This window comes from Anser anser (assembly GCF_964211835.1).
Source record: "Anser anser genome assembly, chromosome: 9".
NCBI lineage: Eukaryota > Metazoa > Chordata > Aves > Anseriformes > Anatidae > Anser > Anser anser.
The window spans coordinates 22,969,553-22,993,552 of record NC_139729.1 but is presented as its reverse complement, the minus strand read 5'-3'; the positions used below and the strand labels follow the sequence as shown (position 1 = coordinate 22,993,552).

Genomic DNA, 24,000 nt, shown 5'->3' with positions numbered 1-24,000 from the left:
ATGCTACAGTGCTTAGATAATTCAGTGAGCTAACAGTGGAGAGAAAGCTCTGTTTTGAATCTGGCTTTTCTTGTGTGGTTGCGAAACCACTGACAGGTCAGAATTTGTGGGAGGGCTGGGAAGACATCACAGCTTTATTCAGCACTTTAATGAACTCCCCAGGCGTCAGCTCCTCTCCATTGTAATGGATGAGTTTGCTTCCTGTTGCTGCTCACTGTTATCCTGAGGACTCATCAGCCTTAGCAGAGGTGTCTCTGTTGAAGAACACCTAACTGTGTGTTTGGACATCCCCTGTTCCTCTGTGGGACTTGGCTGTTCAGAAGGCTGTGTCACAGGCGCTCCCTGAAGCTGCTGGCCTGGGCTTATTCCATGCAGTGAAATTGTCATCCTCAGTAATAATCATGGAGTCCATGGGGGGGAAAAAAAAGACGTGGTTTTAGGATCACTTCTAACTTGCATCTACTAAACATGTAGTGAAAGCCTCTCTTTTAAATGGTCTGTGCTATGCTGTCATGTTGGGATTCCTCTGCAGTCCTCTTCCCCAAAATACGTTCTTCTAAAAGAGCATTTAGCCATACAACTAACGGTCATCACATCCAGCTTGTATTTTCCCATATCTTAACCAAATTTTGCTTTGTCAGATAAGCAGTATGTACTTTGCTTTTGGAGGGGTTAATTTTATTTTTAATGCATACCTTGTATCTTTTATATGTCTAGATACAATGTCTTAGGGCTATTTTGCACTTTGAGTAGAGATTCAAGTCTTATGGTTGCTAGGTCACTTAGAGTTTCTCTTAGTCTTAGGCAGCTTTCACCCATTTGGCAAATTAAATGGGGTACCTGTAATATGTTCCATCAGACCCTTTCTTGGTTTGTAGCCTATGTAGGGCAGAGGCTACAAAAGGCACAGGGACTTCTCACTGAGGACATCTAAAATTAGCATTTGTTAGTTATGTCTTCCTAAATATTTTTCACCCCAGTAGTAGACTCTAGCTGCTGAGCAGTGGAAGTGGTGAATGCTGCTTGGAGTTCAGGGAGCTAGTTTTGCTTGACTGAGGTGTAATATAGCTAGAATCTCAATTTTCTGAATAACAAATAACATTTTAGGCCAACCTATTGGGTGGACTTGTATGAAAGGATAGGTAACAGCAGAGTATCATGATTTTGTATATTCTAATTACTTGCTCTAGTGTTTTTTCGAAGGCTAAAGGCTTGGAATTACACATCTCTGCTTGTGGTGACAATTGCATGGAGTAGAAAAAAATCAAATAAGGGTTTGAAAACCACTTGTATTTACCAATTGCAATTAATTGCTGAAAACTTGAACTTGGAAGAAAGACAAAGCCTGTAGAGGGGGGAAATACCATTCAGTCACTGTGTTCTACACAAGGCATTCAAACCTTTGTATAGGATAAATATCAGTATAGGTAAATGCAATGTGCTTTCATGCTGCTTTGTTTTCGAAGTGAGACTAGGATGTTAGAGTAATTGATGTGTAATGTGGATTAAACTTCACATTCATAGTGCAGCAGCTAGAATAAACATTATTAATTAGAACGTGATACTCAAGTGATTAATTAGGTGATACTCAGAATTTAGTGAGAGAATATCGTATTATTTCCCACCTTATTAACTGATTTCATAATGTGCTGCCTGTAAAACAAAACTGCGTGTGTTTACTGAAAAGCAAAGCGATCTGTTCTAGCTCCTTGTGTTTCTGCTGGGAAAACACCTAAAGAGTTAAAAGGTGGGAAAACAGTTAAAAGCAGGAACAGACTGTATGACTTTATGGCATGAGATCTTTATGATCAAAATCATATCATGTTTGTTCTCAATTCAAATGGTGAGAGGTACACTTTGCCTTAGATTCAGATACAAGTTGACGTGTAGTTCATTTGCCATCTGGGTAAGATTTACATGCAAAATACTGCAAGTGTCAGTTCCGTTTCTGATTATTTTTAAATGGCTTCAGACTATGTATATACAGCATTTTAGTTCATTGAATTCTTGTCAGCACAAATATATAAGACAATTGCTTCACTAGCATTCAATTATTACAATTATAACCTTATGTTGCATCAGCTTTTTGCTTTTTTTTAGTTAGCAAACAGCATTCAAGGTTTGTTTATTTTTCCATGGCAATGAAAGTTCTGTCTTATTCAAGAAAAAGAAAAGCAAGAAGCAGAGAGCACATAAAACATGTTGAGGAAAAAGCCATTGAGAAATTTTAGTGATGTGGTAAAATGAAATGAGGGCTCATTTACTTCTGCATATCTTTTCAAAGCTTGAGTCTGTATTTAGGATTTGTGACTGCTATCAATTTACCATAACATCTCCTGGTACAGAGTCATTAAAAAAAAAGTAGAACACTAGAGTACTTGAGGAAATGAAAGCGACTTGTTTTTGTTTGTTGCTTTATTTATTTCTTTCTATTTCTTGTAAGTGTATGAAGTGCTATTTAGTCACTGAAATACCAGCTGGCTTTGACAGTTCTAGTCCATGATGTCATCCACTGCTGGTGGAAAAGCAGCAGTAATTTTATGCAGGTGTCCTTTCCTCAGGTCAATCAGTTAACTCCATGCTAAGTTTGAAGGTAGAATGTCTTTTGTTTAATGCAGTGATTTTAATCTTTTTTTACCAAATTACTTTTTTTTTAGCATTTACCTCTTTTATGATTAGACTGTGGTCCTATTAAAAGATGCTACCTCTCCTCATAAACCTTGCATTCCTAATACCTGATCATCACTGATAACTCTGTTTTAGGTGAGCATGCAAAAGCGTAGATAAATATCTGAAATACTGCTGAGATTTCAACTTTTCCTCATATGCAGAAAGCATCTCCTTTGGTTTCAGGGCTCAAACAGCTCACGTTGACCTTGGCAGTGGTGATTAACAGCATTTCAACAATTTCTGGATCCTGGCTCATCTCTGCATTTGTTCTAAGTCTGTATTGTGCAGTCTGGGGCTCCAAATATGATGCGAAGTTGATGTTGCTTGATCAGAGCTGGAAGGAAAAGCTTCAAAGAATCATTTTAATATAAAATAGTAGTAAGCTGGCTCAAATTATTTTCAAAGTACACCTAACCAAATAAATCCATGTCCAGGTATTTCACATCAAAAAAACAAATGATAAATACCTTTTACCTCATTAATTTTTTTCATGTCTTGCATCTGCCAAACTGCCTTAGTTAAGGTTTGGGGTATTTGTGATGAAAAAGATATAACTACTGTACATCACAGATGGTTCAAATCTGACCTTATAGATGTTGACTGAATACCTCTTAAAAAGACAAAATAGCCTGGTAAATCCAGATGGTATATCATGATCATATTACCTGATCATCTTGCAGGAAGAGATGAGTTTCTGGCAGGAGCACATCACACATGTTGCTGTGCAAACTGTGGGTGAGGCACAGCCTGAGGTTAGATTTTCTCAGTCAGGTTATTGAGGTAAAACAAGTAGCTGGCACAGACATCATGAATTCTGTGCATATATTTAGGAGACACTCGTGTACACTTTTCTAGCATGTTTGGCTTATTTCTATTACAGCTAAGATAGCTGAAAGCAATCTATGTTCCTGATATTAAATGTTTCCTCATGGTTTTATAGAAATAGGATAGAATAGTAAAAGCAGTAATGAGCTTATATATTTATCCTATACGAATAAAAGGATGAGTGTCACAATTGATTTGTCGTTTTGCCTGTTTTGAGTAAGGAAGCCTGTACCATCAGGTACCTTATATTTTGGCTGCACTCGTGGTCTAGGATGCAAAATACCCTGGTGGGTGTTTTGCTGCTGGGTGCTAACATCTGTGCTCATGTCACCTTAAGGAGCACATCCAGTGCAATGAGGCTGATGGCAAGACCTTAAACCTTTGGGTAAATCTGTGACTGACTTTCAGCAGCACGGTGATGCTGCTGTAATTGGGGAAATAGGGGAAAGTAATAGGTATAACTTCATCTGTGAAGTTTTCACCTCCTTTTTGGGATAGCAACTTTCCCAATACTACATAAGCTGTGTTGTGGCTTTAGTGCACGGAGTGCTGGGCTTCGCGAGCACAGGAAAAATGCACGACAAATCTTAGGCAGAAGCCTTGGTGTGTCTTAATTTGAAATGGGAAATGAGGCTTTAATTCAATATCTGATCAACCGTTCTTTACTTTTACACTTAAAACAAAGATATTGAAGCCGATTTTCACTTCTGTGAATGAATGGAATTAAAATCCTGTACCCTGTTAATAGCTCAGTCCAGTCTGCTCCTCAGGTGCGTTTTCAGGGCAATTCATGTAAGGCCTATGAGAAGTCTTTTGACACTTAGAGTAAAATTCTGTTGATTACAGTTTCAGCAAGGAGGGAAATACCTGTCCCTCTTCATACCATCCATTGTAATAGTCCTGGTGCACATTATCATTATAACAAGCAACAAGAATCGATGGTACTGACGACATTAACAAAGAAACCTTCAAATAACTAAATGGTTTTAAGTTAAGTCCATAAAATCAATGAAAATAGAAGCTAAAGCTCTTGCTTATCTATTAATTCAGCACTAGGTCAGTGTTACTGCACACATGGGATGGAATATCCTTGAATGGTTTTGTGCGAGATTACTGCAAGAGGCAGACAGAGATAAGGTAAAGATAAACTGAGAGGCATAGCTCTGAAGTGGGCTGTTGGCATGAGTTTGTCAAACCCCTCACACTAGAGTTCTTGTTTGCGTTAGATCACTGCTACACAAACCTTTGCTTCTGTGGCCATTTAACTTCTAAAAGGCAGCAATGTTTAAGCTGATGAATGGCTTTAGGTCCTTTCTTGTCCCAGTACTGGAGGGAAAAACACAAACCAAACTGACCCATAAAATGTAAACGGAGTGTGTGCTTCTCAAATGATTGCGTGTTTATGCTAGGAAACCTCATTGATTTTTGCTTTTATTATCATGTCCTAAAATTTTTTTAACTAGGAAAGATGTCAATTATAAAAGCACTTTTTTTTAGCCTGATCCTATGTGTATCCTTGCTGTTTAATGCATATTCACTGTAGAATCTCTTTTCCAAGGATTAACAAACTGCACTACTGATATGTTACATTCTGTGTAATATTTGGAATTATATCTTTTTATTTATGGTCACTGTAAACTCCTTTGGTGTGAACCCAAACTGAAGTCCTCTGGAAATAGCCCTGTCTCCTGTAATCATAAGTGTTATCTTTGAGGATGACAGCTTCAAAGTTTCTGGGGAACATTGTTCTCATGGGATGTTAGTGTTGTGAAGAGAGGCACTCTCACAGGTATTTTAAATCAGTTCCTTAGAGGGTTTTGAAGTATAACAGCAAGACCTTGAATTTGACCGAATACTCTGTGGGGAATAGTGTAGAGAGAGAGGGATGCTGTGTTGTTAGCTTTCAGTCTGAGGAAGGGTTTAAATGCTTGCATTTGGAAGTAATTGAGACTTTTCTTTCACGTATAAAAAATGGCACAATTTAGCCAGGATATCACAGAGGCATCAAGGTACCACTGAATTTTAGTAGAGGAATATGCATGTCCCCTGTACGTTTACTTTCCATAGCAGAGGTAGTTTGGGAATGAAACATTGCTTGAGCTTTGCTTGGTGGGTGCACATCGTCTCAGGAAGACCTATGGCATGGGAGCTTTTGCTTCCTGTTGTCTTGGCAGTTTTAGATTTCTGGTGGTGTTACAGCTTCCTGTTAAATTGTGTTTTTTTTTGCCAGTTAATTTATTGTGGAGCTTCATACTCAGTGATTTTTGGTCTTTTTAAATGTGGAAAGTATACTAAAGGGAAATGTCGTCATAGTTAGGGCTATATATTTCTTAAATATATAAACAATACATGATACAGAATTAATGGTAAGGTTCTGGGGAAAAAAAAGAACCGATTGAATAAGAGTGATTTGATAATTCAATATCTGGAGGCAAGATGAAAGATTTCTCTAGTAAAATTTATCATGAACCTGAATCTCTAGTTACAGTAATTACAAATGAAATATTTCTATCTTGGATAACCAACTTATTCATGGAATAGATAGGTTTTTCTCTGTACAAAAGCTTTGTTTCTCGTCAGGTATCTGCATTAGAAACATCTGCGGCTGTAGAGATGTATGGCACCAAATTGGTAACATTAATGGTTTGGGTGATTCAAGAGGAGGCTTATGGGGTCTGTAAACTAGCAAGGCCAGTTGTTATTTAGAAATTATTTCAGCTAGGAAGCAGCATGAAGTTGGTTTCCCTCGAAGTCTGATCCACCTTGGAGAAGCCTTCTGCACAGGGGAGAATTTCAGTGATCGGCCTTCATGTGAATTCCTGCTTTGGCAGCTATGCTGAGAAGCCCCCTTGAATGTGTTCCAATTTTCTGTGCTGGTGCTGTGAGCACTTGTTTGTGTCTGCAGGATGTCAGAGGTCACCTTCACAGCTCGTAGGGACCCGTAAGCTGAGCTGGTCTAGTCATCTTTATCAGGGAAGTACCGGAGGACTTGTCTTTGGGGGACTGTGGAGAATTGTTGAATAGCTGTGAGGATTATTTGTACCTGAGAGGTTTAGCGTGTCTCAGTGCAAAGCGTGTGAATTACTATTTTACAGTAAGCAGCGGTGTGGTGTTAAACTGTACCTAAAAGGATCAACAGGAATGCTGCGGTTACCCCATGCCTGGGTTAAGAGTTGTGTTGTGTGGATAGGAAATTGGTTAGAGAACATTCAGGCAAGATCTGCCTTTAACACTTCAGTGAAGAGAAATCCTTTAATTGTGATTGACTAGATACATGAAAATTGAGTAAGTATAGAGCCAGACTTGGTTTTTACTGGTTTAGGAATCGCTTCATTGAAACTGACTTTTATACGCTCGATAGAGTAAAAGTGGAACAAATGGGAGGAGTAGGAATTTAGACTATTTTTTTTCTTGTGACCAGTGTTAGTGGCCCACTTATATTCTGAAGTCTGTGAAAGTAATACTTGCATGCACTCCTGTCATAGGTAGGTAGTGCTGTTCAGGGCTAGGACTTCAAAAACCAGAGTAACACATGAAGAGTAGGTAGAGGTTTCCCAGAAGGGTTGGGTAACAACAAAGACTCCTAGACCAAAACACAAAAAAAATCATGAGTTTGTTGAGATTTGGATTGGTGTGGTACCACGATCTGAAAGTATAGATAAAAACACCGACATAGTAATAAAAAGTAATTGACCATAAGTAGAAGAGCATTGTCTGCTGCAGTCAGAACAATATTTTGATTAAAAACAAGCAAGGAGAACCACAGTGGAAGGACTGGGAAGCAGCTGCATGAAAGTTTGTTTTTAATAGAATTTTTCTATAAACTGGAAGAAAGATTTTTACTTGGGGGATGCGGGGAAGGTTGTGTTTTTTTAAAAAAAAAAAGACAAGTAGAAATTTGGAAATAGGAAGAGGTGTAAGAAGAACACAAGATGATTTGCATGACAATCTTGAAAAAAACCCATTTTGGCACTCTAAATAGGTTTTACCATTATCAGGTATAAGTGTTGGTTGCAGCATTTGAAACGAGTATCTGGGCTCAGTATGAGACCAAAACGTGCATGATGTTGTCCCCAGTGGAATGCACATCGGATCACAAAGCCATTCTGTGCTTTGTCTTAGCCAACGAATCTGCAGTTTCAAGTAGGATATTGCTGTACTATGTCAGGGTTAAATGACTAAAAGTATATTTGAAAAAACAGTATCATATAAGGAACAAAAGAGAAAAGGCACGGAAAGTGTTTAATTTATCCTTGTACGTGAGTCAGCAGTGGGTTTATATGCTCATTACATGTCTTAAGCTTACAGAACAGGGCCCACCAGGGATGTTAAGGGCTCTGATCTTTCATGCTTGCCCAATGCACAGAAGCAGATGTTAGCTGTGGTGTACTGTGTAATAACTGGTTTTATTCATACAGGGTGGGATTACTCTGTGCTGAGTAGTTGTCACTAAAACCAACTGGGAAAGTAGTATCATGAACTCTGAAGGGATGTGAAGCAGCGTAAGTATCATTTGGATGTTTACCTTTTCGGTGTTTTACTAATTTCCCATTTGGGAAATAGAGACAGAAAACTAGTCTTTTCAGTATTTCTGCTGTTGGAAAAAGGAATCATAAAATTGAAGTCACAAAGATGAAGAAAGCAATTAACAGCAGGAAAAAATAAAGGGCATCACCTCCAGTGGATATAAGAAACCTAATTTTACTTTGAGAATCTTTATAATAGGTTAAATTATAAGATTTCATAAGAAACCATTTAAGCGATCATTTCTTGTGGAGGTCTGTCTTGTATTTCTGTGCTAATCATAAAGTTACTTTTTTCAAGGTCACAAAAATGTGGAAAATGTCAAAACTCAGAGCGAATGCCTGAGAGAATATATATTCTGTCCCTTGATGCAGGAAGCAAGGGCTTAATGGAAACAGGAATAAGAAACAATATATGGTGGAATAGCAATTGTATTAAGATGCTGATACAGTAAGGTGGAGAAAATTATGTTGAACACTTCCCAGAAAGAAAACCATCAAAACCTGACCATTGAGGACTAGAGTATCCCCCACTTTTTTTCTGCAGAATTGTATAGAAATAGCACATTATTAACCTTCCTGAAGGCTTTGCAAATCATACAGGGGATAAAATGCTTCTCAGTGCTTCAGGTGTGCACAGGCTTATTGAGAAGGAATGTGAAATGAGATAAAACAAAGACAGTTTTGCCACAGATTTCTGTGCAATCTCAAACTATTTCATCACTCACCTGTTTTCCATTTTCCTAGAAATAAATGTAAAACCATCTCTCCTTCACAGGTGAGTTGTGATTGTAAATTCATTCATTTATAAGAAATTTGTATACATGTGTAAGAACAGTAATAAATGCAAGAAATGGTTGAAGGCAGGAGGAAGTGCTTGTCAAAAGGCACTGCTTAACTCTCTTCAGTGCCTCTGAAAATGTCCCCAGCTTGTTCTAGCTCAGGTCTCGGAAGGCCCTGAGTCTATATATCCACATAAATTACAATTAATGTTAACTTTTCACAGTATTTGAACCTCTGACTTTCTTTTCCCTCTACTCAGCCTTTAAAAGCTGCACAAAGCACCTATTTCCGACCACGCTGCAGAAGAATTATGCTCAAGTCACCTTAAGTTAAGCCTAGGCTCATTCTTTAAATGTTGCTTCTCTAGCAGTCCTCGTCTTTGTCCCTTAGTATCGTACCATACCTGAACAGTAGGCTTCATCTCAAACGGCTCACTGGCATATATTTTTCCTATGTTACAAGAAACTAAATATGTTAAATATATGTATCCTAAAATCTGAGAATTAATTTTAGTTTACTTGTGTTATATTCACAGAACCTTAATTATTCCAGTTGCTGTCTGTTGCATGTTTTGAGTCTTTGCATTGTACTTCCTCTAACCTGGTAGACAGAAGTATATGCACGGCTCCCAGTACTGCTTCACTGTGAGCTTCGCAGTACCAGAGGCCTGCCGGGTGATGTTCCATTTCCTGCCTTCTTAGCAAATGCACGATAGCGTAATGTTTTCAGAAAGGTATCTAGAGAAGTCTTTTTTTCCCCCCCCACCTTTGGAACTTCAACTGTAGTATTTTTTTAATATTGCAGAAATCAGAAGGAAGAATTTTAGTGCATAGTTTGTTTTCTCAAAACTTTTGAGAGAAACTAAATGCAGACTTCTGAAAAACCTTTGTTGCAATCATATGCACTGTTTACAAAGCCTATCAAATACTCAAGAGTATGGAAGTGGATTTTTTTCTATTGTCTGTGCAGCAGAAGAATGCAATGTGCCCTTATTTGTACAAAGATCTGCATTAGCACTGTAGGGTTTCCAGTTCTATAGGATTTTTGTGATGTACCTAGAACATGCTTTATTCTTATTTTTAAACAAAGGATTCTGAAGTTGCTCCTATACTCATATACCTAGCTGTGTTGTTTATCTTAATGGTATTTAAAAAAAAAAAATAAACACAGCAAAATGTGTTTGAGGAATTGTTTTGCTCTACTAAGTACCTGATAAGCAGTTGCCGTAGCTTTCTCTATAATAACTTGAGTTGTTGTGAATCCAGTTCAGATTGACAGTACAAGAATCTCAAGGAGTCTTGGTGATCTTTATATATATATATATACACATTACTTCTGAGAAAGCAGCACATAACTGTGCATTTTTTCAGCTTTCTTCCAATTCCTCTAATAAAACAAGGGACATGTGGTGTCCTTCCCAGCCTTTACAGTAACTCTTAGCCTGAAGGAGCTAAGAGTTTTACACTAAATCAAATTCTGTATAAAGAATGTCATGACCTGAGTCCTACTTTTGACAAAGAGAATAGGAAAATCTCATTTTCACCATACTCATCCTTCTGTTGGAATAACTGTGCAAAACATGCAACAAGAAGTCAATCCCTTTTTTCTCTCCTAGACCCCTCTAACCACTGCCTAGGGAAAGGATAAGCCACATCCAATAGCACTCTCCTCTTATTTCCACTTTTCCCATCCTTCTCTTGTGAACCTCCATTAATCCCTTTCATCCTCCAAAGCCAGAAGAAACCTACATCTAAAGTTATTCATCCCTTAACTCTTCCAAAAATAAAAATGCTGCGACTGCTTCTGAAAAATGCCTTATTTGTGTGAGTACCTGTGATATTTCTAAAGATTGCAGACATCTGTGAGAGCTGGGTGAACTACTTATTTTTAATGGCACAATATTGACCTAGGGTTGGTGTTTCAGAAAACACAACAAAACAAGCTCATCCCTTTACAAAAGGCTACCAAGGGCTTATGAACTACATGAATTCCACTTAGCTTTGTAAAGTAGGGCATAACTGCAAGTTGCTTTTGTAACATGGGCATTGTCCTGGTTCTCTGGCTTTATTTTCACTTCAGAAAATGCTGCATTTGTATTCAGTTAGTTGGGGGCATTTTACATGATCAGGGAATCATGGTTTACTAAAATGGATCTAATTTTAAATATACGTTAAAAAAAGCCCCATATTTTATCTACTGTGTTATGATATAGAGCTTTTAATACAACAGCTTGCTGTCTCGCTCATTTTCAGATTTACCACTAGACAAAAAAAATTATGCAACTGTCATCGATTCAGTCATTACTACTACCAAGTAAGGAATCAATCTGTAGTACATTTCTAATAGTCATGTTAATGTGGTTTTTAATGCTTAAAAAAATATTTCAAATGCTGCTGGGGTAACTTCAGTTTCCATTTAAAAGATACTAATTAACTTTTGACTAATTTAACTGTTACTGGATGTAGGAATTTTTAATGTGCTAAAAGTGAGGGTGATTTTATTCTCATGAGCTTGCATATGGGAAGAGCATACTGCAGTATTATAGGAAGGAAAAATGATTTTATACAACTTAAAACATTAATTTACTTCTGATGGTATGACCTGAAGTTAAATTAGCTCTTTTGGAATGTTTTTCTTGGTTGCCTGGCGTCCTGCTGCCAGGCATTCGTATAACTGCTTTAACCCCTGGTCCTGCAAAATGTTTAAGCAAAAAAAAAAAAGTATGGTTAAGATGTAACTTTGCAATTATAATTACATTTTGTTTTAGAAAATTCTATGTGGAGCTTTAGGCACTGTAACGTTTAATTATTAATCTGACAGAGAAGAACCAGCATAGTTAAAATTAAGAACAATAATCTGGCAACTATCTACAGAATCCCCTTCCCCTTCTGAAAATACACATTGAGACTTCTGAACTATCACCGAATAAATAGCTTCTGCATTTTCTTCCCACTTCCTCGGAGTCTTGGGGAAGGGGTGAGGTGGTGTGGGCAATATCTGTGGTTTCTCCTGACACATGACCAGGCAAAAGCACGTTCACAGGGCCTGAAGGAGACAGCGTCTGGGAGTGTGCTGTGTGGTACCAGAACCATTCCCGTTGTTCATAGCCAGACCGCTGCCCGAGGTGCCTGGCTTTAATGGAGCATCATTTCATCTGCAGCAGGAGGCTGTCTGCTATGCCCTGGGATTTCTGTTCTACAAAACAGATAAAACTCAGGCTCTGCATTCGCAATTTGCACTCTTTGACAATATCTCACTTCTGGACTTCATCAACCAGAAGTATGAAATCAATACGGAAGATGGGAGCTGTTAGCTTTGGCCTCGGTTCTTAGGGGAGCTGTTTGTGTGTTTAAGTACAGTTTCCATGTCATGCTGCTTTCAAGACTAGTCTCTAGTAAAGAACTTTTATGTATTTACTGATAGTCATTGTGACTCATCAAGTAAATGATATTCATTTTCCAAATTAGTACTGTATGCCTGGCGAATATGGACCACAGCTGTCTGGAAAGCACATTAAATGTATAATTTTCTTTTTAAGAAATTAAAATTCAAAGTTATAGTGAAACATTGGGGCAAATTTTTAGTGATTGGAGATTCTCACATTTTTTCCAGTGAGAAGTCTTAGGGTATAAGGTAACAGGTTTTCTGGGACCCGAGTAATTGTAAAGAAATGTAAATGAAACTTCTTGCTACCAAAACAGTACAGGTTTCTAGGTACTTTGTTCTTCATAGGTCCCAACAACGGAATTTTGTCTCTAAAGGATGATGCCAGGGAGCTCTTACAGACCTTTAATTCAAGATTGAAACTCAAAATGGGCTCTGCAGTTTATTATTTGACAGAATAGATATGACAGATGCAACTAGTTGGAAGATTTTAAAGGTTCAGTGAATTTTGCATATGACACATATTTATGTGAATCACCCATCTGTGCTTTCAATGACATGCACTAATATTCAAGACAATAGTATATCAGACTATTATATAGGCATAATGGTGCACAGCATGTTCAATTTAGTGAGAATTTTTAATTTAAATTCTTCCTGTCTGCATGAAATGAACTCCACACTCAAATTAGCAACGAACTGGCAAGTTTTATAAAACTATGAAATTGTGTCAAGAAGTGAAACCACAAATCTTCCTGGGTTTCATGTGAGGGATGTGTATGTCTCCCACCCCCCACTCTGTCTAATTTGAACTTCTGGAAACTGGAGTGGGATTCAGAAACATCAGTCAACACTGCTTCTTAACTGTTTCCGACAATACGAAAACATATTGAATTCTGTTAAATGAAGAGCCTATTGTACTTAGTTTGTATAGAAGTCTTATTGTCTAGAATTATTTCAAAAAAAGTAAGATTGCATAACAGTGATAACAAAATAGAACTACTCTATCAAAAACTTTTGAGATGAAAAAAAGACACTGAATATCATTGTTTGGTGTTCCTGACCAATATTGTTTCCAGGAAACCTAATTTCACCCATAAAAGAAATTTCGCCAACAAAAGAAAAATGAAGTTTTGTTTTTGAGTTATCAGTAATAAGTTTTTTTCTTGCTTTCAAACTATTGTCTCTATCTAGTCTTTTTCCATCAGATATATCCAAAGTATAAAAAGAAAATTGCAAGAGAAAGAGGATTAGCAAAAACTAGTCATTTATGTCCACATACACTTCTAAAACTTTCTCCTATATTAACTTTGTGATTTAAAAGTAGACTTAGCACATCTATAAATACGAAGGTATGATTTAGAAGCTCTCAATCAATTGAAGTTAATTGGATTGTTCCTATTTCTATACGTACCTTGCATTTACACTTTAGTTAATAATTCTGTAGCTGAAGAGCCAAAAATAGTGTCTAGTGTTACCAGCGCTTTATTGAATCTACAATGCTAGCAAACTAAACCTTAAAGGAAAATTGCAAATTCAAAATTTTGCCTCCACCTATGGTAACTTCCCATTGCTGATGATAAAGTAAAAACAAGGAGTGAGATTCTTGACTGATGGGTCCATAAGCAAAATCGATCTTTGCTGCCCAATAGGAAAAGCTGCCTGTTCCAGGAACTACTTCTTGATTTTTCCTTTTTGGTAGCTTGGTAGTCTGAAATACTGTTCTGCTGCAGTAGTTTGTTGTGCTTGCTGTAAATATTCAGCTCGGTGGGATGAAGCTTGGATTATTGTGATATTTTTCTGTTAACTTCAGTTGACTGAGGAGTCATGAGGAGTGTCTCAAAAATATCCCTATAGATTTGATTACTTTCTAAACAGAAGATATTCTAATCATATTAGGGACTATTTTTTAAAAAACAAAAATACTAACTTGAGAGTTAGTGATTATAAAGTAACTGAACGTGATGCACAGTTGTTACAGAACTCCATATTTAATTTAGCTACTGATTTTGTTATCAAAAGGAGTAGTGTGAAACCATGGACCATTGCTATAATTTAGTAATTCACACTGCTTATGGAAATTTTGTATTTGTTAGGAAAAGAAAGTACCTTTTACCACACCAGGATTAGCTTTAAAAAAGAGAAACGTAGCTCAGTATAAAAATTAAGTGTGCCCATTACGGTGATCCTACATAAGTAGACTTCTGAGAAGGAAATAAAGTGAGAGTACTTTTTGTCCAGTGCCGAGAAATGTTTTGCTTTTATCTGCTGTGTATTGTAGTGCTTTCCTCCAGAGAGCACAGTCATTGTCAGCAGATAAAGAATTAGAAATGTTATATTGTCCCAAACCCGTCAACTCTCACATAAATGGATGTCATGGAAATGGAAGCAAGGGCTACTCTGACATTTTACTATTAAGTTTGCTGTGCTTTTGTAAATAATATATTGTAGAGCCAGACTTGACATTTTGTAGATCTATTTTGATGATTGCTTCCTGCTCACCAGCTTCTGTGTTAAGGTAATCAATTTTTAAATAGGAATCATGAGTGGAAAGCGTCTACTAGAAGGTTTTTGAGCCTTCTGTCATTCTATAGGAGTCGACAGGAACTGTGTAAATATGTGGTCCCAAGTTTTGCTGCTTGTCTGTAAGTTCTGCTTCATTAGAAGTGATGCACTGGTTTCCTTTCATGCTCCATTCAGTATAAGGTTTTTATCTATCCAGTTGGGAATCCTTAATATAAAATGCAGAGCGAGTCAACTGTAGTTTCAAAACAAGTACCGTGCTAATATTGAAAACATGTCAAAATGAAATTTTTTTCTTGTGACAGGTGTTTGATCCTACTAATCTTCAAGTGCTGGCTGTGCTGTTCTTGTTTTGTGACTGCTCCATTGCTGAGAAGTTTTGAGTTTTCCTGCCTAAAATTATGCTCTTCTAAAAATACAGTATGTAAGCATGAGAAAATACTTCAGGCAAGGCACTTTTCTCCTGACCACCTTTTCCAGAAGTGTTGCCCCCACAGATCTCTTATCGCTGTTACTCAGAGCTGGGCACTTTGATTCTGTCAAAAGTTGTGGTAATGCAGGCAGGTAAAACCGTGTCTAAAAGCTGGTGACCACAATTCCAATTAAAGGATCTTTTAAGGATGCCTTGAAAGCTTTGAATAGCAGAGAAACATCTGACTTGGAGTATCTTGGTTCTTTAAGATCCAAGTTAATGGAAAGTCTGTAGTTCTGAACACCAGGTTATTAGTGTTGGTGCCTATTGATTTTTATGTATTTCTATTTATATTTCAGTAATGCTTAGAGCTTCAGATCTGTGGGAAGAATCTGTTAAAAAGGTACATAGTAGAACTCGCCTGTAAATGTGTGTACATATCTCCAGATAGCTGTACATAACCAAAAGAATCAGACCTTTATTTTCGTGGGAGAAACTTTGTTGTATGACTGTTTTAAGACATTTAAATATGTCCCTACATGCAGATATAAAGTATCAGAAGTATTATCTCTGCTCTCTGAGATCATGAGAGGCAAAATTGGATATAGTAGTGAGAACAAGGAAACTCAGTGCCGTAGGTACAAGCGTCAGCATTAGATGATGGGGAAGTTCTGGGTGATGCTGGAGGCAAAACTTTGATTAACAAATAGGATCAGACTTCCTTCTTGCTACTCAAAGCATTGCAAGAAATGTAGTGATTTGGGGTTAATGAGGACATTTATAGGCAGAGCACTTCATTGATCAACTCCCTGCCCGTCTGCTGTTTGTGGGGAGGGTTGGATTGCAGTCAGCCATAAACTACATTTTACCCTTTCACCACCTTTTTGAAGAACTTCAGCTCTGTGAGGAAACTGGAGAATTAAGTTCCACTGATAGTAACATATTTGGAAAATAAAACTTGCAAATTACTTATGATCTCTATGGGATGCAAGACAGCAAAAATAACACACAGGTTACAGTGGTACAATGAATGGTACAGAACTGAAAAGCATGTGGCTGAAAAACAGATGACATGGAGTACACTGGGGAAGGGAGAACTTATTTCCATCCAGACTCTTATATGAAAATACTATGCATGATTAAGTTGATTCTCTGCAATGTTCAAGTCCATGGTTATGTGAAGATGTTTTTGCTCTATTTAGGATGTGGAAGTGGGTTTTGAGAGCTGGACTGTATGCTCAGGTGTGCCCTGAACAATATTATATAGCTGTTGCTAACAGCAGCCTGTGAAGTTAATAGAATCAGTTGTGGGGAAAAAAGGTTTTTTCAGCACAAGGCAGACTGACAGCATTTGTCCTGAGCGAAGGACCCAAAGCTATCTCACCTGTGGATGCGGCTGTTCTGGACTAGTCTTTTTTCCCATTCCAGGTCTGAGAACAGAAAGACAAAAATAAGTAGAATACAAAATTTTAAGAATGCTTTTAATTATTTTGGTATTTAAGGCAAGAGGTAGCAGAGAATTTTTTTCTAACATCTTTTCCTTGTTGATGGCCCATCCCACCTGTCTGAAACAAAATAACACACTCACAAAAAGGCACAAAACCAGCAACAGAGGGCCCAAACCTTATCCTTTTAACTTTTCTTTAGCGTTTCTTGGCTGTCTACCTTCCTATATGATTTAAAAGCATTCTTTGCTTACTGCATCCTGACTTGCATTGCTGTTACAGCAACACTACTGAGATTTGAAAGAATGTGAAGATTAATGTTCATATTACAATTGGCAACTGTGAATTTTCATTTTGGAATTTAAAGTTTGGATCTTAAAATTGCAGCTTCTTGGTTGCATTGCATGAGTTAAATACTAATTTTTTAGGCTTCTGATCTAAAACAAATTCAAATATTCCATAAAGTTAGGATGCAGTTTGATTATGGGAGATGTAGAAAATAGATTTAGCATTTTATTTATATGTATACAAATTGAATAAAAAGGTGTTTATTAAAAAAAAAAATCTTATCACAGAGCTTTGACAGCATGTCCAAGATACTGAGATTCTATTTATTGGTTAGCTTTGTCTTCAGAATAACTGATTGAAGTTTTACCAGTTAGAAGCAGGACTGAGCATCCCAAATTTCTGATTTGGCGACCTGGCCCAGATGCATATAGGAGCAGTTCTGTTAATGGGAGTGAATCTACCTGTATATTATTAGGAGGTTTAGCCTTTGACTTCAGAGAACTTACTCAGAGGCTTAAAGTTAAGCATGTGCTGCATGAGTCTTCATTAGGGTCTGAATTGCAGTCATTACCTGTAGAGAGAAAACTGATGCATAATCTTGAAGTTCACGTGGTGGCATAGCTGTGTAACGCTGCATTCCATTATAGTGGTGGTGTCACCCTGGAACATGAGTATCTGTAAAGAACATGAATTATTAATGCAAGTGAAGTGTCAAAAGCTGCATGGACTTGTGATATAGGCTAGTGAAGTGGCACAATAGTGGTAAATGCTGATAACCATACAACAACTACCGGACTCGTTTTTTGTTTTTTTTCTTGGTTACTTGCCCATCCCTTGCCTCTGGAGCTTTGTACTCACACTGCAGTATTTCTTGTTAAATGCATGGGCTGTCTTTCTCTCAACATTAGCCAACAGAGTCTCAGTGTGTTTGAAGCATCCCTCTTCTTGCAGGTAATCCCAATGGGAGGCACAGCCACTGCTTTACCTCAAGTGTCTGCTCCTTTCCTTAGTTGTTTCTTTGCTTAGTCCACTGGAAAGTAAAATAAATGTCTCTCTCCTCTCCATGCTCCAATGTGACTTTTTTTTTCAAGGGCTAGAACAGAAGTCAGCGTGGTTCAGAAGCTGCTATGTCTGGAATAATTATCAGTCTGTCAGTTTTTCTCCAATGCATTGCTTCATCCTTGTACTAAGTATGCTCTGCATCAGTTAAGTTCTCATTGCAACCTGTAAGGGTTAGCAGATAACTAATTTAGGATATTAGCTTTGTACTTCGTGAGAAGTTAGGAAAAATCATGTGTGCCATCTCTGAACCTGTCCTGTCAAATCTCACTGGTGTGAGCAGTACAGCTGTCCATGCTGCTGTGGTGGGGATGGAGCGGAGTGGAGCTTCACCCCTGCGGCTGCCATCTCGTAGGGCACCCTGAGGCTGCCCCGGGCAAGCAGGCGTCTCAGAGGATAAGGTGTGTGCTGCTTCAGGGCTCGAGATTGCTGTTGTGTGGATGGGCCTTGGGACACCAACTCACTCAGTGATTTGCACTTATCCCATCTACTCCCTAGTAATGCTATGCGACTGTGTAAGGCATGTCATGTAACCAAAAGCCTTTCAGAAAGGAAATTAGATTTATGGAGTGGCCTATTGCAAAGGGAATGGGTTTTAAAGAAAGGCTGAAACGAGGGTTCATTTGGGATGCTCTCCGCAGGATATGTGAACGTAAAGTGCCCTCACCTTGGAGAATACACTGAATTTTGGGCTGCACCTAAAATGGGAAGCAGAGAAGTGAAACTATCCAGTCGTGGATTTTCACCTCATTTAAATTCATATAAATGTAGTGTTGGGTAATGAAGTTCCTTCAGATTTAAGGGAAATCAAGATCCAGCCAGTGTGATTAATCTTGTGAATAAAAAGGCTCAGGATTAAACATTCTTTGTGTGACACTTCAGCAATATGATTTTATAAAAGACACAGCAGGAGTTAGTCTTGAAGTGTCAGAATAGCTTCTTTAGTGACAAAGCATTTATACATGTAAATTTTCAGAGAAAGTTGGCAACCCTTTCGTGGGTTCAATTTGCACCTGTCATTCACTTGCAGATGCAAATTTGAGTTACTTGCAGCTCTAATTACAGTATTTGATTGTCATCGTAAATCAGGTAGTAAGAGGTGAAATGACTGAGGTTTGTGCCATCATTTGTTGTTAAAACATGAGTGCAAATGTTATCATCAAAAAGCAAAGGCAACCGGGGCTTTGCCCTGCTGGTACACCCGACAAATAAGTACACTATGCAAATAAAAGGAATGTACAGGGGAGAAATAACAAGGAAAAGTGAGCATGTGGTAAAAGCAAGACAGTAATAAGGGGAAATATAAAGTAGATTTTTTGTCTATTGCAACAAAGTATAATGATAAAGATTTCTTTCCGTTAGGTTTTTCGTTTAGACCCAGCTGTCACTTGTACCTTCTAAATATCTCTTCTGTAAGGAATTCTAGTTTTCTGCTGACAGCTTTCTAATTTTCAAATGAAAGATGATGATTTTATAAAACTATTCATCAGATGACTATTATGCTGCATCTTTCCAATTTGTCATTACATTTATAAGAAAAACTATTATATAGTTATGTTTTAATTTCAATGTATAAGATTTTGATTTCTGAATTTTCTTCACTGAAAATGTTGAGGTCTGAAGATTGTTAATTATAACTCATCATTAATTTCTTTTAAATTTAAACCATGAGGTAGGTACAACATGTTATCGTGCTTCAGCTAACATCTGCTAGACTGATAATTTAGCACAGATTTTTTTAGCTAGAAAAATATGATTTTAGTGAAAAATTATAGTTGAAATAACAATGGATTGGTTGTTTGGTGGTACTTGAATCCAAGTAGTACCTAAAAAGGCAAAGTAATTTCACTCCATGGGTCTTTAATGCTGAGTTAAACTGGGCTAATGAAAAAGAAATGGTCAAGAAAGCATTTATCTAAGTTTAAAGATGCAAAAATAATCATTTAATATGTGTATAAATAGATTCCATGGTGTTGCAACCCACTTAGTGAATTATTCTAATACCTGTATTATTTCAGCAGTTTGCCATAATCTCACCTCTTTCCCTTTTTATTGAACAGACACCTTAACTCAAGGAATGTTTATTGCTGTGGTGGTTCCTAAAATGGAGTCTGCCTAACCTAATGTAAAAGGTCCTTTTCTTCTTTCTGACTCTTCTCATTACCAAAGGAGAATATTTTGGCCCAAATAGTGGCTGTATACATAAGAATGGATTAAATTAGAGATTTTGTGCTGTTTTACAAAATGGTGTCAACTTCCACTATGAATTTCTGGTGACAAACAGCTTTCCTAGGCTGAAAAGCTAATGACATCTACAAGTGTCCATCCCTCCCATGCATGTGTGGTCCAAAAGGCCAAAGATAATTTTTGGTGAATCAAGATCATAGAGAGAGAATTTATAATTGGCTTTAATGTATTTGTGAGCTGCAGTAAATTAGGCCTTCATCAAAGGGAACGATTAAAAACAGTATTAATATGGCTGGACTTTAATAATTTCTGGGCACATAATTATTCTTCAGCTAATAGGATGGGAGGTAGGATATTCCTCTCATTCTGAGCATAGGAAAGCCACCTGCAAACATGCAGGGGTCAACTATAGAGATTTTAAATTTGTTTCATGTTAACAGTTATTGCAATGCAAATAGAATAAATATTTGAATAACTTCTGTAATGTAAGAACTATTCTTAAATTAAATGAGTAAAGCATGTGTTAGATTCCCCTTTACACAACATTCCTTTAGTTTTTTTGTAGCAAGACTATTCATGTCCTTTAGGGGGCATAAAATGAGGTAATGGCTTTTTTCTAATGGATGCCCAATTTTATAAGTAAAGCGATCAAAGAATAGGAGTGAATGAGCCTTTGTGAAGGATGAAGAGAAGCTCCAATTGAACAAGAGTGGAAAGAAGTGGGCCAAAAGACTTTGGTAATCATAATTCTATAGAATTATAATTCTATAGAATTATGATTATAGAATTCTATAGAATTATTTATAATATACAAATATATATCTATATTTTTCTTTGTTTGAATCAGTAGTAGAATATTTTGGGTTAGAAGAGCCATTTAAAGATCATCTAATCTAACCTCCCTGCCATGAGCAGGGACATCTCTCACTACAGTTTGGTTCGGAGTCCATCGTGTCTTTGTATCAGTATTTGTAAATTTAGTTCCTAGTACCTGAAAAGAATATTAAAATGATGGAAAAAACCTGAAGAATTTTGCATTGAATAAATTGACAGGGCCAAAGAAATAAATCCAGTTGAGGTATATGTTTAACTTACAAAATCATAAATTTTCTGTAGAATATTATTTCAAACCTGCAGAAAATAAATGAAAATGGTACACCTACTACGTGAGCCAGTCCTGATTTATTTTTAATTAAAACAGCTATTGCTATTTTGTAGGATATTTCCATAAGATTGAAACAGGCAGCAAAGAACAAACAGCTGAATTCAGAGCTCTCCTTCCTCTTTGAGGGTTCAAGCGTATAGCCCTATGTTGCTGTGTGCTGCTTCAGATAGCAATATGCACAACAGGTCTTGAGCAAATGTTTATTCTAGGGGTTGCAGAGAGATTTACAAATACAAATTGTTTCACTGCATACCTGTATGTATACGTTAAGTACATATAACAGGTAAATAGTTCCATGTCTGTAGCATGAGGTCTAAACTGTGTTGGTTTCTAGACCTTGGCCATCACTCTAATTCCAGGAAGCTGAAAATCTCTACTGCGTTTTGGTCTGTAGTTCTCTAAGCTAACTGTTGCTGAAGGGGGGGTGGGGTGAATATGGTCCACTATACTTGCAGACTGGAGTAAGTCATGGCAGAAATTCTCATCTTTCTTAATAGCATCAGTGGTGCCTGGTAGGTCTGCCTCACCTCTCCATCAGGAATGTCTCTGCTTCATGGATGGGGCAAGCTGAGCCCCTGTATTGGGAGAGACATAAGGGGTATGAGGAAAGCATGACCTGACCTGTATTGCAGCATGATTATCAGGAAGATGGTTTGATTTTGTGCCTTTTAGTGAAACACCTGTATAAATATGAAAATCACCCGGGTTATCTTTAATAGCTAACCCCAATGATGTTTCACTAGACTATAAAATTATAGATGCTTTGAGGTCTGTCCCTTGTGTTGACATATTGAATGCAATATGTAACTGATGTTGAGATCTGGAACCATAATCTAAACAAAATACCACAGAAAGGCCAGGTATTAAAATCAGTAGCATTCATTATCATGGCTTCGTACAGAAAAGAAATTGTCCCTCTCAGTGCAAGTTATTTGGATAAATGTATGCTGTTTGCCTTTCCAGAACCTACTGTTCCTTTCTGGTGACTTTTTAAAATATAAGATGATAAACTGCTAAAAATGTGTATGTATATCTTTTGGTTGTCTGCCTCTCCATTGCTATTAGATGCGTAGCTCTAAGAATTTTACGTTCATTCCTCCTGTACGCTGTGCTGAAAACCCACCATGGGATTGTTATTTTTTGTATACATCTTTTACTTTTGTAATTTTATTCTTTCAGGAGTAAGTTGCTGTGGTATGAGAGTGGTGGGCAGAGAGGCATTCAAATGTGCGTGTTCAGATAGGGTCGACTTATCTAATGCCATATACTGTGCAGATTACATCCAGGGTTTCCATTAAGAAAAGCTATTGCATTCACCAAGGTTCTGTACTGAAGAGAATGATTGTTGCAGGTGTGACTATAAAAATGCTTATGTTTAATTTATGATGTATAATTCTGGTGTTCTGTATTTAGAATGGGTTTAGAACTGTACTCCTGGTTGATGCAGTGATTAAGGTATTGAGCTTTGGTTTTCAATAACACGGTCCAGCTCCTAAATTCACAGCTAAAATCTCATGGTACTTCATGAGTTCTCTGTTTCTCAAATCCATGCACCTGGTACAAACATTTTTGAATTTTTTAAATGCATCACTCACATACATAGTATTTTGCCTAGGAACTACAGGTTTAATGCTGAGTATCTAATATTGTATAAAATAAGAGCTAAATAGAGCATTTTCAGTACAAATGTTTTAATACTCCATAGTGCCTAGAGTTAATGCATGTCTCTTGCCTACATCTACCGCAAATACCAACACACACTGTTCATCTTTTTTTGTTGTTATTTCTGTCTATTGCTATTTTATGCATGAGAGTTCTTGTTTTCAACTCTGTGCTTGGCTGGCTTTTTCTTTTTTTTTTGTTACTTAGTCCTGTGTTTGTACTGATTGCTTTTTTGCATGCAAATTACAGAATGTCATGGAAATGAGAGAGCTCTGAAAAAAAAGGAAAGATAATGCTGAGTTCCAACTGTCTTTTGTTTGTGCGTAAGTGTGTAAAATATGACGTGGAAATATTTTCAAAATGGCCTTTGACTTTCCTTCTGGTGTATATTTTTATTACTCAGTAAATGAGCGGGCATTTTTCCCATTGGAAAAGTGATTAATCTATTAATAAGTATTAACGATATAGTGCTGGGCATAAAAAAATTGTCTTGCAGTCTATTTATGGAAATAAGGAATTATATTTTGCATCCTGCCCAAGCTAAAACTGCAATTCCATATTCAATGTAACTTCTGTATACTGTGGGAGAAACCCTGGCCCCATTGAAATCAATGGCAAAAATCATTGTCTTCAGTTGGTCTAGGATTTCACACCTGTTTCTAGTTTACATATGGATTTTCATGTTTTCTTTATAAGTTTCTTTATAAATATCTCAGCAGGTAGTCAAAGGTTTCAAGGGAAACTACAGTTCTATTTAAAAGAGAATGTAATAATGATTGTGTCCCTCCTCCCATTCCCTCCAAAAAAAAAGAGAAACCCATGCTTTTCTTTGTAAAGCATGAGCTTAAATGGTTGAACTTGGAAATGTGATTTAGCATTTCACAGGAAGTTGTTTTAACCAAATGTAGACAGTTATTAGTCGCCTTATTGTATTAAATGAAAGATAATCTGGCATTTCTTGTATCCACTATTACTAAGAAAAAAAGTGCATGAGTATAGTTTATTACGGTGGGTATGCTTTTAGTAAACAAGCTTGGATTCTTCATTTAAAAAAAAAAAGCACTGGGCACTTTG

General features: G+C 37.1%; 1 protein-coding gene across 12 annotated transcripts in view; it reads left to right on the top strand.

Annotated features, from left to right (window-relative positions):
• Positions 1 to 24,000, top strand: part of NLGN1 (neuroligin 1) — a 383,440-nt gene that overhangs the window by 156,910 nt on the left and 202,530 nt on the right. For 2 of the 12 annotated variants that reach the window (XM_083848859.1, XM_083848858.1), the window contains exon 2: positions 23,176 to 23,249. The exons of the other annotated variants lie outside the window; for them this stretch is intronic. In XM_083848859.1, coding sequence (XP_083704985.1) covers positions 23,219 to 23,249 — 31 coding nt within the window. In that variant the 5' untranslated portion in view covers positions 23,176 to 23,218. The remainder of the gene's footprint in view (positions 1 to 23,175; positions 23,250 to 24,000) is intronic. 12 annotated transcript variants of the gene reach the window in all.